The following is a 13,911-nucleotide window of genomic DNA, read 5'->3' as shown; positions in this document are numbered from 1 at the left end:
CCAACCACCCTGCTCAAGCAGGGACACCCAGAGCAGGTTGCCCTGGACCACGTCTAGGCAGCTTTTGAAGATCTCCAAGGAGGGAGACTCCACTACCCACACAGTAAAGAATTCCTTCCTGATGTTTGGAGGGAACCTCCTGTGTTTTGATTTGTGCCCACTGTGTCTTGTCTTGGCACTGAGCATCACTGAAAACAATTCATGTTTGTTCCCAGAGGAGGGCCATGAAAACATTCACAGTACTGGAGCACCTCTTCTGTGAATAAAGGGTTGGGTTTCTTCATCATGGAGAAGAGAAAGCTCCAGGGAGACCTTATTGCAGCCTTTCAATACTTAAAGGAGGCTTCTAACAAAAACCGAGCAAGACTTGTTACCCAGGCATGTAGCAACAGGACAAAGGATAAGAGTTTTAAACTGAAAGGGGGGGGGTAGATTTAGACTGGACATAAGGAAGAAACATTTCATTGTGAGGGTGGTGAGACTCTGGAACAGGACAGTGGGCAGTAGCCTGGAGAAGTTGTGGACACCTCGTCACTGGAAGTGTTCAGAGTCAGGTTGGATGGGCCTTTGGGCCTCCTGATCTAATGGAAGATATTCCTGCCTGTGGCAGGAGTTCTGACTAAGTGATCCTTAAAGGTCCCATCCAACACAAATCACTCTACGATTCAAGCTGGTAGTTAGGAGCTGGCTTAAGTTCATTTATTTTTTTCCATTAAAAAGGTATGATTGCTTAAGTCAATTCATCTGAGATACAATAGGGTTTCACATACATAAATTACTCTTCTCTGTAAACAGTTCCCATGTTTGGAAATGTAAGGACATGTTTGGAAATGTATTGTCTGGAAATTACTTGTATTTATGTTACATTTCCAATTTAATAGGAACAACCTGAACCACATTCCAGAATTTCTTAATTTATAGTGTGGAGCTCATGATGTGTCAAGTTAACTGTGAATCAAGATACCACATGATGTACCTTTGCATGGCAAAAGTTTTGCTTTAGACTAGAGTGCGTGTCCTGTTAAATGAGACGCTTAAGTTAATGTTCTTTGCCTTTGCAAACGGCAGTGTCTATGCATATAGTTAGCAAATTACTGTAAATTAGTTGAGCTATGTTAAGCTTAAATTTGTTTTAGGTCTGTGTAAACTGTTTGTCAGCTGGAGAAATGTCAGAGGTCTGAAGTAATTTGTGTTTGAATTTAATATATTATGTGTTCCCAGAATGATTGACATATCTAGCAAGTACAGAAAATACAGGAGACCTGTATTGGAAATAGTAACAGCCTTCTCTCCTGATTTCTTTCTTTTTTTTTTTTTTTTTAATTCCTGTAAGAAGCCACTCATAGCCACTGTATTGGCAGGTTCCAGCCAGAGTGCCTCTGTATGTGGGGAGCAAACATGTTGTTTTGTCCTACCCAGTGTGCTGCTGTGATTCTGTGAGAGCTGGCTGTGGAGGACCTCTAGGGATGCATGGGGGGAGGGCTAAGCTAGCACAGCTGGAGTTACCACACTCCAAGCTCATGCAGGTGGCATCACCGTACTCAGTGCTCTGCTCCTGCTGACCACTGACAGCCCTGCTCCTGTCACACAGCAAAGGGAAAGCAGTGGTAACTGCTTGCGTGTAACTCTGTAACGTTAGCTGCATTAACAGTCACTATTTCACAAAGGCAATAAATACCCAAACTCCTAAAGACGGTGCAATTATTGTGTGTTAGTGTGTTTAGCTTGTCCTGGCCATAGTCATGACATCAACAATAATAAAAACTTTCAGAAAGTCAGGAGACATCTGAAAACAGTAGCTTGATAGAGTGCAGAGGACTTGAAAAAAGCCATAGTTTTCTCTGTCAAAATAGGTAGTACTTGCTGATCACACTACAATATTTATTCTATATCTGTAGCAGACCTAGTGACTGAGTAAAGTGCTTTGAGGTATCACCTTTGAGTCATTAGTACAAGTACCTAAATACATGAATAGTTAAGCAGTATGTTAAGATGTGGGCGTTTAAAACAACATGTTTTCAACATGGTTTTGGAGTTAATGTTCCCTGATGGGAGCAGGAAATTTAACTGGCATTGTCTGAAGAACCTAATACTTAAAAATTTTTAGAAAAGATGCTTGATAGCTTATCCATAGCCTAAGTAGGTTGTTGTGTTGTGAGTGACTGTCAGCTTTAAATAATAATTGGGGATAAATTCACAACTTATATTTTTAGTTTTCAAGGAAACGATCTTCTTAAGCTATTAAATAAATGTAAGTCCAGGAACAGAACTGACTTTTTTACAAGGAAGTGCACAGACTGACGATGCTATCAGCAAAACAGTAGTATTACCATAGTTAATGCTTTGACCTTCTCGAATACTAATGGATAGTAGTGAGCTGCTGTTTTGCTGTGGAAAAGCAAATGTCCAGCTTGCGTTCTGTATCCTTGTGTGGCTAGTGGTTCAGTCACCTGTATCACTTAGGTGCAGGCTTACAGAATGGGTTATATTCTGCGGGTCTCCTTTGATGGGTTAAGAAGTATAGTAAAGCAAGCTCTTACTTGTTTCTGTTGAAAAGATGCAGCTTCTCATCAGTGTTCAAGTTTTGTCAATCCCTGCTGGACCAAACATCCAAAATGTGAAAGAATTAACCCATTAATAAACCTCAGAAGTAAAATATGAGAGGAAGAGGGAGGAGAGGAGACCAATGAAGGAAAAGAAGAAATAAAACAGGTTATTTACAGCATTTACAAAGGAATAATAGGAAACGAGGAAGTATGGCTGGCATGTCGAGTGGATGACAGGTTTTAATTGTGCTGAAAAGCTAGCTTTTTTGAGTCTCAGTAAATACTTATCATTTAACATCTGAAAATGTTGTTTCAGTATATTTACTATGTAAGCAACCCTAGTAGTGAGCTACTGCTTTAAAAAAAATGAAATTAAGAGCAATGATACTACTGCAGCTACCTGTGGTACAAATAATTTCCAGTCCAGCTCAGCTCTCAGGACAAATGCATTTTCTCATGCTTAGCTGGTTGAATTGCTAGATATATGCTTATTAACAGCAAAGCATTGAATGAATAAAGCTTATGAATATGCAGGAAAAAGAAAGGTCTAGAAGGTGGAGTTAGTTTGGATCAGTAAGTTCATAACAGATTGGCAGCATCTGTCTGTCAGGAAGCAAGAATTAATGTTTTGATATAGGTATACGATTTCAAATGTGTTGCTACAGACACTCTGTTCTACAAGAACAACCTTTGTCTCTTCATGATGTTGTTACGCAGTCTTTGTGGAGAACACATGCCCCCTGGTTCATGGCAGCTAAAACTGTGTCATTTGAGCTGTTTGCAGTGCTCTGAAGGCGTAGGCTGTAAGTCAGTGGCCTGCGTAAACAAGTAAATAGGGCAAAATGATTTTGGGGTAGGCTTACATTTGTTAGGCAAAGCTCCGCATATTACCAGGAAGGGGAAATAATTGAGAACTATGTCTGTAAAATGAACAACTGGACAATTTGCACAAGTTGTTGCTTATCAAGGTTTCACGTGATTCCAGCAAATTAAATCAAATGTCACTGTGACCTTACAAAAAAAAAAAAAAAGACATTCCATGAAGTCGTGATAAAGAATAATTTTAGCTGTGCATAGTATGTGTACCCCTGCATTCAGAGAAAGAACAGGGAAGAGAAGTGGGTCAGAAGATAGAAGCATTTTTTGAACAGATTTCTCAGCTTCTTACTGTTGTAGTCTTGTGCTTAAGAATTTTTATGGATAAATGAGTTGTCTCTCATCTTCGTATTTGAACTAGAGTATTTGTGGAAGGGTACACATTGCACTGGGAAGGTTTGTGCTGACATCTTTGAAAGACTGATGTACTTCAAGTGCATAATCAATATATGACTGAAAACTACTATTTAGAAATAAAAGCTTAAGAACAAAATGTAGTTAAGGTTTTTGTTGTAAAGCAATTTTTTTCAACGAGACTGTTTCTGTACTTTAGGTGAAGGCGCTGAAAGAGAAGATTGAATCAGAAAGGGGGAAAGATGCTTTTCCAGTAGCTGGACAAAAACTAATTTATGCAGGTAATAGATATTTTCAAGATGTTGTATCTGAACCTAACATATTTTTTCTATTCTTCTTTGATTTGAATGTTAAGTTTTCTAAAGATGTTAAATTCTGAAAGGCAAACAAGTTTAATCAAAAAGAAAACCAGCAACAAACCTCATTGTCAAGGGGACCTCTCAAACTTATATCAGATTTTTGAGGGTTTTAATTCTATGTTTTTGTTGTTTGTGCTCTCATGGCATAATACGCTAACAGCTTTAGTCTTGGGTGCTGTAAAAAAAAAAAAAAAAAAAAAGTATTTAAGCAGATAGCATTTTCTGTTATGGGTTAACTCTTGTCTTCTATTCAGTTTATTTTGTGTATATACCTGAAGCATTCCTCCCTGTACCTCAGACAATTTAATAGATAATTTCTTTTAGGTTGACAACAGACACCCACTGCCAAACCCTTGTCTTTTTAGTACAAGTACCTTTGTTTCTGCAATTTGTAATACTTCTAAATTGTCATTTAAAACATGTATTATGTAATAGCACAAAGTAGGCTAAAGTCAGATAAAGGCATGAAATTACTAGGTTTGTACTAACATAGTTTGGTGAAATTTTATGGTAATGTTTTTCTATCATCTTCAACCTGACTGCTCTATTCTGTTACTACTAATGCATAGAGACAGATTTTGTGTTCACTTCGTATCAACATTCCATCCCACAACCCACACTTGTACTACTTTTTCCTCTCAAGTCATGGCTAAAAGAAATTTTGGTGGTCTTCTACTTTTCCAGGTTTCTGCTTTGTAAGCAGTACTGGCTTTCCACTTTTAGTAAGATAAAGACACTCATCATAGTAGAAAGATGATAATCCCAAGATGAGTCCAGTCTTCACTTGTTTGTAGGAATTCCCACAACTATGTTTCTTAGCAAATTTTGTTCCCTGGTCTTGAGTGAAGATAATGCACATCAAGAATGTGAGCATGACAGTCCCATATATAATAAAGACGTATGAACAAGGTGGAAGACCTCATGTGATATGTATATAATTGTATGAAATCGTTAATATTTGGTGATTTAAAAAAAAAGCCAGAATTGTTCTGCAGCATTGTATAATCCACAAGAAGTAGAAAATATAAAAAATAAGATTTACAATTGAAGTGTACTCTTAGTAATGGTTCACTCATATTTTCATAACCCTGTCTTTGCTCCTCAAAGATGAATTTTATTTTTTATCTTGTACAAGGGGTACGACAAGGGTGCAATGGTGACATTTTTTCGTGGATTAAAATGAACTTTAGAAGTTTCATACATTGGTAAAGTGATATCCCAGCTGAACCTGATAAGAAATACCCCATTTGTAACTAAAATGGTTTCTTATTTAAAAAAAATAAATCACTGCTAGTCAGCAGTGATTAGTAATCTCTAGTGTTGTCATCTCTATCAGTCTAGGAACCCTGAGAGCAGTATGTCCAGAGAAGATAGGTTGTGTGCATATGTGCGTTGTGCAAGCTCCTTCCCAAAAGTGCTTATACAGCAGAAAAATGGAAATAAGCCTGTGTAGGTTGTGAGTCAGATGCCATACCACCTGCTACATGTATTATTACTACTACAGTATACATAATACGTTCTTGATTATTTGGCCTGAAGGGGCAAGATAAAACCAGTGGGGACTAGGACAGTACCACCTAATTTGTGTTGTAAGTGCCATAGTATTTGTGTACACTTCTCTTGTTTTCCTTGCAATCATCAGTATAAGGATGTCTCCTACTAGTTACAGTTAAATGGTATATTCCACCATGACTGAGGATGGTTTTGAAAGTGTGTATTTTAATATTGAAATGGGAAGTGATCTTTGGCACTTCTTTGGAAAATGAATCAATTTGGAAAATTTGGAATCTTCCTCAGAAAATGAATCAATTAAAGCAATAAAATATTTTCTGAAAACTCTGTAGTAGAATAAGCTGCTCTAAAACTCACTGCAGTACAGACTTCGTTTTATGATTTGTGGGATTTCCTTTGAAGTAACTAATTCTACAAAATGCCTGTGTGGTTTAATATATTCTTAAGTTTTTGTAGAAGTGAGATAAATAGCCACAGTGCCATCTCTGTTTATAAAGTGTAAGAAGTGGTAGTACAAGACGAAAAGATTTCTACTGTTATCTGATCATTGTCTTTCATACTTCTATCAAGGTAGCAGGATGTGGAACAGTCATAGCTTTTTCAAATGTTTTAGCCTTCTTTTAAGAATAGATTTTTAAAGTTGTAAAGTCACGAATTTATCTCAAGTAGATAAACTTAAACTGTGGCAGGGAACCATAAATAGTTCTCTAAATTTAAGTGTTAACAGAAGAGAACAGACAGGAATTTTCTCATTATGTCTAGAGTATATAAGCAGGCATAAGATACTCAGTTCAGCTTATTGTATGCTAAAGTCTTTCCTTTGCATTACTTGTATCTCTGTGTTAAAAGTTAAATCTAGATTTTACACTTCTGTTTTAAATGACTTGAAGCATATTCAACACTTTGAGCAAGTGTCGGGCTTTCTACCAAAGTAGAAAGACTGTCTTCTAGCTAACTAGTACTGGGGACATCATAGGAGGAACATTAATAGGAACTATACTGCCAAAACTTAATGGCTAGAATCTTTGTACAGTTATTAGTGTTCGTAAGCCTGCATAAGTCTTGTTTTTCAGTGTTTTTGGAGGTCTGTTTTTATAAGGGAAAAGCAAGCTCGTGTAACAATCTGTTGAATGACCTCTTACAAACTTGCATCTGATTTATTTGCCAGGTAAAATTCTTAATGATGATACTGCTCTTAAAGAATACAAAATAGATGAGAAGAACTTTGTGGTGGTTATGGTGACAAAAGTGAGTAATATTTATTTTTGAAAACAAAATTGCATTCACTTTTTTATTATTATGATGAGTGATTGATTATACATGCCTTGAAACCAATGGATAGTGGTTATCTGAAAATTTTGGTCAACATTAAAATGATTATGTGAATAGATTTGAAATACTACTTCTCAGACCTTGTGCAACCAAGTTGATTGTTGTTGCTGCTCTGTTCTGAATGTTTATACTGGAGAAAATATTTGCCACTGACAGACTTTGATTTTGCTATTCCTTCTTTATTGTCTCTGGGATATCCTTCCTGGGATTTGCTTAAAAGGAAGACTGGAGGCTAGATTATTACTAAATTGAATGTACAGAACTTCTTTCAGTCTTGCCCTGTTGCTTTTCAGCAGCTTAAACCTAGTGGCTTAACAGAAAACATATGTCAAAAAATCTTAGAGTTTTGAAAGACTGCAATGGCAAATTGAAGCGAATGATTGTGAGACATATTTGAAGTATTTCTACTCAAGCCACTGATTTTCTAGGCATTCCAGATACTTGGAATTTGAATAAAGCTGTCTTCATCTAAATCTTGAGATACAAGGTTAATTTTGGAGTTAGAGGTCTTCTTCCTGACAAAAAAAACAACTGTGTTCCTCTGAAGTGAAAACACTTTGCTCCTGTCCAGTGTTGGTTCATTATATTCTCAATTTGAATGCAGCTATTGTTGCACTGTTCCTGAATGAACAAATGTTCTAGTCTGTGGTTTGCCTGGAGAATCAGTGGAAGCAAACTGGTATTGATAGGATTTCAGAGTTCATCTGTCATTTATTTATAGCATAAGAAACAAAGATCCCAGGAAAAATTGCTAAATCCAATACCTTGTCATGTCAAAGGACCTGTATTTTGGAGTTGGGCAGTTCTTCAGTATTATGGTCCTTTTTTTTAAGTCCTTAAGTTAATTTTTCCTACTTTTGAGTCAGTTCTGTGCAAAAGATATCTGTTGCATAAGCACAACTGCAAACCTGTTCAGATGCTCAGTACTATTTACGTTTGAGCTTTTTTTTCCTATGAATACTTGTTAAAATCATGTTTACCATGTCTGCCGTGTTGGAATCTATTCATTCTCAAACTCTCAGACATAAGGAGGAAATACATTTTTCCTAGTTTAAGAAAACATTATCTGCAAGTGATTTGTCTTGAATAAGTAGTTGTGTTATGCTAAATTCAATGGTTCCTCTTGGTCAGGCAGGAACATGGCTCTGCTGTGTCAGTCCATCTGTAGGTAAGGGACTATAGTGATACAGTTTTCAAAAACTTAATTCCATAACTTAGCCAGGGGCTGCAATCATTTATATCTAATATGATTAATACATGTTTCCAGTAGTGAGGCATGAAGATCACAGTCATGTGAGTTTTTGCAAATCTAAATTTTATTGCTGTAGATCTGGTAACCATTGATTCTGCTGGATTTTTGGAGGTCACTACTGAACTCAAGCACGTGAAATGTTTTTTATGTAATGCTTTAAATGTAAAGACAACATAATTAAAACTTGTTTCAGGTTAAGTTTAAATCTGTTAGCCTTAATTCTTACCGTCTCATGTTACAGAAAATAGCATTTATAATGAAATGTGATTTCTGCCTTTATCACTTCTTTCCAAATGTGAGTGGTGAGAAAACCTTACGCTTGTTACACTTGTCAGAGTTTCTTGACAACCTGAAAATGCACTTTTATGAAACACAATATTGTTTTCATATTTGGAGTATTGCAGTCTATAAATATTTAGATCTTATCTCTGCATTTCACATCATATGCAAACAGTGTGGATGCTTAGATGTCTGAATAAGCATGGGTGACACTACCAGTTGCCTGTTTAAACACAATAAGGGGCACTATAGTTGATATTTTGGAATATTTTAACATTATACTTGTTGAGGCAGCAATGTCAAGCACAAGTGGTCTTAACAGAACTTAATCAACATATTGACTTTAGAAAGCATTGGTTTAGGAGTTTTGTTCTGTGTCTGAATTCTGCTGTCCTCCAATAGCCCAAAGCAGCAGCTGCAGCAACTCAGCAGTCAAATTCTACTGCTACTGTCAGCTTGACAAGTGCAGCTCCCACACCAGCCTCTGCACCAACCCCTGCAGCTGCTCCTGTGCCAGCTCCTGTCCCTACCACTCCAGCACCAGCTGCAGTTGCTTGTGAATCTGCACCTGTGAGTACTCCTAAAGATGAGAAGCCAGCAGAAAAACCACCTGAGGCACCAGCTGCTGTCAGACCATCATCAAATGACAGGTATGAATGAGCTTTCAGTTTGGCTTCTCTGTCCATTTCTGTTGCTTCTAGTTTTGGCTTTAAGTTGAATTTTCCATTGCAGTGTTAGTCCAGTCATTTTTTCTGTTCTGCATATTTTTTCTCTTTAACTCCAGTCTCTGACTAAAGTACAACATTACTGACTGTAGTGTGTACCCCTTTCCCCTTTTACCTTTTTGTGTGGTAATGTGGACTTTTGACTAAATCTATGGAGTGGGAAGTTTAATGACACAGGGCTTATACTCCCTTTAGGCATTTCAGAGTTACTGTGGCCCAGATTTTCTTTCAGACTGATACTCCCCAGTGTGGGGAGCTACTGTTAGCAAACCTGTTGAAAGAGGTGTGTCCTGTCTTGTTCATGGACCTCTGGCTGTGTTTTCAATCATACTGGTTAGCTTTGAACCATGCTACTAAGTTCTGTGTTGCTGTAGGACTCTTAATTTTTGGAAAGAGCTTTTTCTTCTAAAATGTAGGCTATGGTATTACTCTTAATCATGTAATATATTAAATCCACAAACTCATTCATTCTGAACAATACTTGGCCCATCTGCAGATAGCTGTGGGAGTTGGAATAGTTTTCAACCTCAATTCTCAACATTCAAGAAAATCTAGTGTGAGTTAGAGATTACATACGTTCCTGTCCTATACTTCTTGCTTTGCTCACCTAAAATTGCTTAAGCACTGCATGGGATAAAAATGTTAACTATAACCTAATGGCCCTCAAAGTACTGCATAACATCAGGTCTTCATTTTTCATACTCTGGCTTGCAATTATTTGTATATTATTTATGTGAGTACTATTGCACAAGACATTAATTTTTAAAATTGTGGTATTTAAATACCATCAAATATTTATTTGATTTGGTGATGAGGAAACAAAATTTGCAATTGGCAAGTATCCTGAAAATCTCAGCACAGATATCTTGCACTAAATATATTAACTGTTGGTTTAATTTTGTAATTCTGAGAAATGGACATATTTTTAATGTGGGGTACAAATGAAACTTCAGTTGTCAATAGAATAAGTTAAGTTTTAATGTTAACAAGCAGGATTTTTGCTGCTCACTTTGTTCAGTGGGTTCAAATATTAAATTAAATCTTTAGAACTGGAACACCTTTCCAGATTTTTCATGTAGAAACTGCAGTGTTTTAAAACCTGCATACGGTAAGGGAGTCTTAGTTTAAAGACATAATGCAACAGAGTAATCTGAAAAATACACTGTAGTTATCACCTCCCTTGATTTTTTTTGACTACTTCTTGGTTTTGATTTGCTTTAGAAGTTAAATCACCTGCACTGGTGAAGTTTTTTTTGACCCTTGGCTGGTCAAGCTGGTGCCCTGTTTTGTCTTTGATTTTTTTTTCGGTTGTTGTTAAGTCTTACTGGTGATAGATACTAGTGAAGTATTCTTGCTAGAACGTTTTTTTTTTTCTCACCAGAAAAATGCATCTATGTGCCTTGCCAGATTTTTAATGGCATCTTCTGCACACTTACTCAGGTTAATCTGATGATCTTTCACTAGCTGTTGTTATGAGTTGCCAGCTCTGGTAGCCTGATAGACGTGAAGCTGCTGCAGCTTCATGTTCCCAGGTCCCTGAAGTATTGAGATCAAGCATGTAGTCCCAATAGAGGTATACATACACACAGTACGTATATACCTACATATACGGCTGGCTGCACAGGTCATCACAGACCAAAACAGTACTCGAGCAAGTGTACAGCACCAGCAGTCTTGTCCTGTTCCCACCTGGCTGCTCAAGGGTGAAGCTTACTAGTGGAAAATACACGCATGCATACATTTGTATAATATGAATCCATCCACTAGCTGGCCTTAGTCTATTCCAGTAGCTGGACCCTAGATCTCCCAGTCTCTCCAATTAACATTTGTGCATGCAACCACCTGAGCTCTGCAACCCAACTCCAGCTGCTGATATTCATGCTGTCTTTGTACACATGCACACATGTGCATGGTGAGTCCATGCAGGAACTGTCTGTAGACATGCGTTATACCATGTAGTTGGTCCCTAGGTCCCCTGGTTGCCCAGTTGCCTCATGCATAAAGATGTGAACAAATAGATCTCTTCACTGCCTGGTTGAGGTCTGTGACTGTACCTGTAGCTGACTCCCAGACATTACAGGCCCTTCCGCAGGTGACTCTGACTCGCAGCCCTTTCATACCTAGCTCTCAAGCCTCTTAGCCTGCTCACCAGCTGATCGGGCTTGACGTTCACTGGTGAATGCACACAGATATGTGTAGGCATCCACACAGTACGCATGCACTTCAGTCTCTTCAGTTGCCAACATCCCAGGCATGTGGGCCCCTGTGGCTCCTTCTTCAGTGGCTGGCATTTGGACCTCCATACACACACATGCACAAAGGACAGACACTCCTAATCATGAAAAAATGTTAAAAATCAAATTTAATTAGAAGGTAGAACAGACTGGTGATCAGGTGCAGGGCATGGCCAGTCAAGTGCTGTTTACATGTGACTGACCATTTTTAATCCTTTCTTCCCTCTTTTTTCCCCCCTCATACTTCTCATCCACAGAGTGCCTTGATACGTCCCTTCCCCTGCCTTTTGCTCTTCTCCTATTCTCCTAGATAATCCATAATAAGTCTTGCACAATTTCCAAACCCTTTTCCTGGCAATCCATGTGTTCTATCACCCTGTAAGTAGCAATGCCCTGGGTCTGTAAGGAGACCTGGAGAGCCTCTCCACTCCTTTTGACCCACTGAGGGTGTCACCCTCAGTCCATGGGGCTGATCAGCGTCAGCTTGTAGCCCTGTCAGGAGCCAAGACGGGCTCCCTTGGCTCTGACTGGGCTATTGGGGTTCCTCAGCCTTCTGTTGTGCCTCTGTGCTCCTTGGTGAGTCATTTATCCTGTAACATAACAACTTTGATAACCTGAAAAAGAATGATTGCAAATATTGGCAGTTTATTTTACTGGACGAGTGGGATACTGAGATTTTTAATAAATGCTTCCCACTGACCTCCTTGGATACTCATTAAGGTCAGACTGAATTACACCAGTGACTAAGGAGAAGCAGTTAACGAAACTGCTGTGTACTTGTGAAAAATCCACAGTGTTCTTCCACCCTTTGAAGTATTCAAGCAAACAGATGGCTAATCCCTGAACAGATGGGTAAGAGCCAAAATATTGGGGAATAGAGGGGGGAGGTTGGTCTTTAAGTATTAAAAATGGTAGCATTGTAAGTTTGCAAAATCTTGTCTCACTATAAGTCCAAGAGAGAGATCTTTGGAAAGCCTATTTTTTTTGGTTGTTTTTTTTTTTTTTTTTTTTTTTTTTAAAGAAAAAACAAAAGGGGCCACTTAGAGTTACAGCTGCTGCTGCTATTTTTGAAAAATAGGAAGTTTTCCAAAGTTTTGTAATTACCATTGCACTTGTCTTCGTCTTACAGTACAACAGGTGATACATCTCGATCAAATCTTTTTGAGGATGCTATAAGTGCACTTGGTAAGTGGAGTGTTTTTTTAATGTAGACATTATTTTGGTGCAGCAGAAACAAATGACGGATTAGCAGATATTGACATTCTCTTCTGTATCTGTCATTGTTAAAGTTATAATTGAAGTACGCTTCTTTAAGAATTAAAGTTGATATCTTAGAACCAGCATCAAGAATTCCTTACTGAAGAATATTTCACTTCATATATTTTTATTGTATAAGAGGAAGATCCTTACCATTCCTTTTTTTTTCATTTTCCTTAATTTCTCTTCTAACTATTCAGTTTGAAGTGGCATGGGTAAAACAGTGGACATAAATATGTATATGCTTTTCTTTTTACCTTTGCTTCCCATTGAGCAGGTCTGATTAAAACAGCTGATAAAATGGCTGCCTTTATAATTTCATTGTTTTAGCTTTGACAGCATTTTCAAAGTCTATACTTTGATAAATTTATATTAGACAAATTTACCTGCCTCTGTCTGGGTTGAGGAGTGGATGTTTCTGTGTACTTATACTTAGTTTACTTTTCTTTGACAGTTTAAATGTCTTCATTTCTTAGTGGAATAAGCAGCATAAAAACAAAAGAAACTTCTGCAGCTCAGTTACGCTTACTTTGGTAGATAGGAAATTTCTAGACAAACCCACACACTCCTTATTACTTAGGCAAATTTTTAGAGGTTTTTCTTTTAGAATGTATTAAGTTAAGACACAGAAATAAAGAGGAAGGTAGACTTTTTTTTTCATTTTGTCTTTCATTGTGAACATTAAGCGGCATCCTGGTGCAAAAAGTAAGTGAAACTTTCTTTGATTAGTTTAACATTTTTGTGTAGCAGTGTGGGTGCAGTGTAGGCAGATGTTGTAAGAAAGAGTTGATTTAGGAGCAAGTATTGTTTAACCTGTACTGGTGGTAGCCACCAGATTTAGTCTGTCTAACTGCAGCTTAGAGTCTTGTGTTATGGCTGTTTCAGACTGAAGAGCTGTATAAGCTGAAATAGGTGATAGAATGTAACAAAACTCAACTGGTTGTTTTCTACAGAAACTAAGAGTTACTACTGGTACCAAAGGTCATGCAGGCTTCCTTAAACATTCATTATACCTTAATGGCAGAGATGTGGTTAGATGTGGTTATCATAATTGTTCATATAAACAATAATGACCAACAAGTTAAATTAAACTGATGGTCTTGATTCATTTATCTTCAGAGTTGACCTTTTTTTTTTTTTTTTTTTTTTTTTTTTTTTTTTTTTTTTTTAGTGTAGCAGAAGGAG

At 37.5% G+C, this 13,911-nt stretch overlaps 1 protein-coding gene across 1 annotated transcript in view; it reads left to right on the top strand.

The window, feature by feature from the left end:
• RAD23B (RAD23 homolog B, nucleotide excision repair protein) overlaps positions 1-13,911 on the top strand; it is a 39,236-nt gene that overhangs the window by 11,553 nt on the left and 13,772 nt on the right. Inside the window, exons 2-5 of the mRNA XM_082783622.1 lie at positions 3,976-4,057; positions 6,816-6,895; positions 8,913-9,160; positions 12,599-12,654. Coding sequence (XP_082639748.1) covers positions 3,976-4,057; positions 6,816-6,895; positions 8,913-9,160; positions 12,599-12,654 — 466 coding nt within the window. The remainder of the gene's footprint in view (positions 1-3,975; positions 4,058-6,815; positions 6,896-8,912; positions 9,161-12,598; positions 12,655-13,911) is intronic.

This window comes from Aythya marila, assembly GCF_965140915.1.
Source record: "Aythya marila genome assembly, chromosome: Z".
Lineage (NCBI taxonomy): Eukaryota > Metazoa > Chordata > Aves > Anseriformes > Anatidae > Aythya > Aythya marila.
Note: the sequence above shows the minus strand (reverse complement) of the source record. Positions and strands in the feature narration are given on the sequence as shown.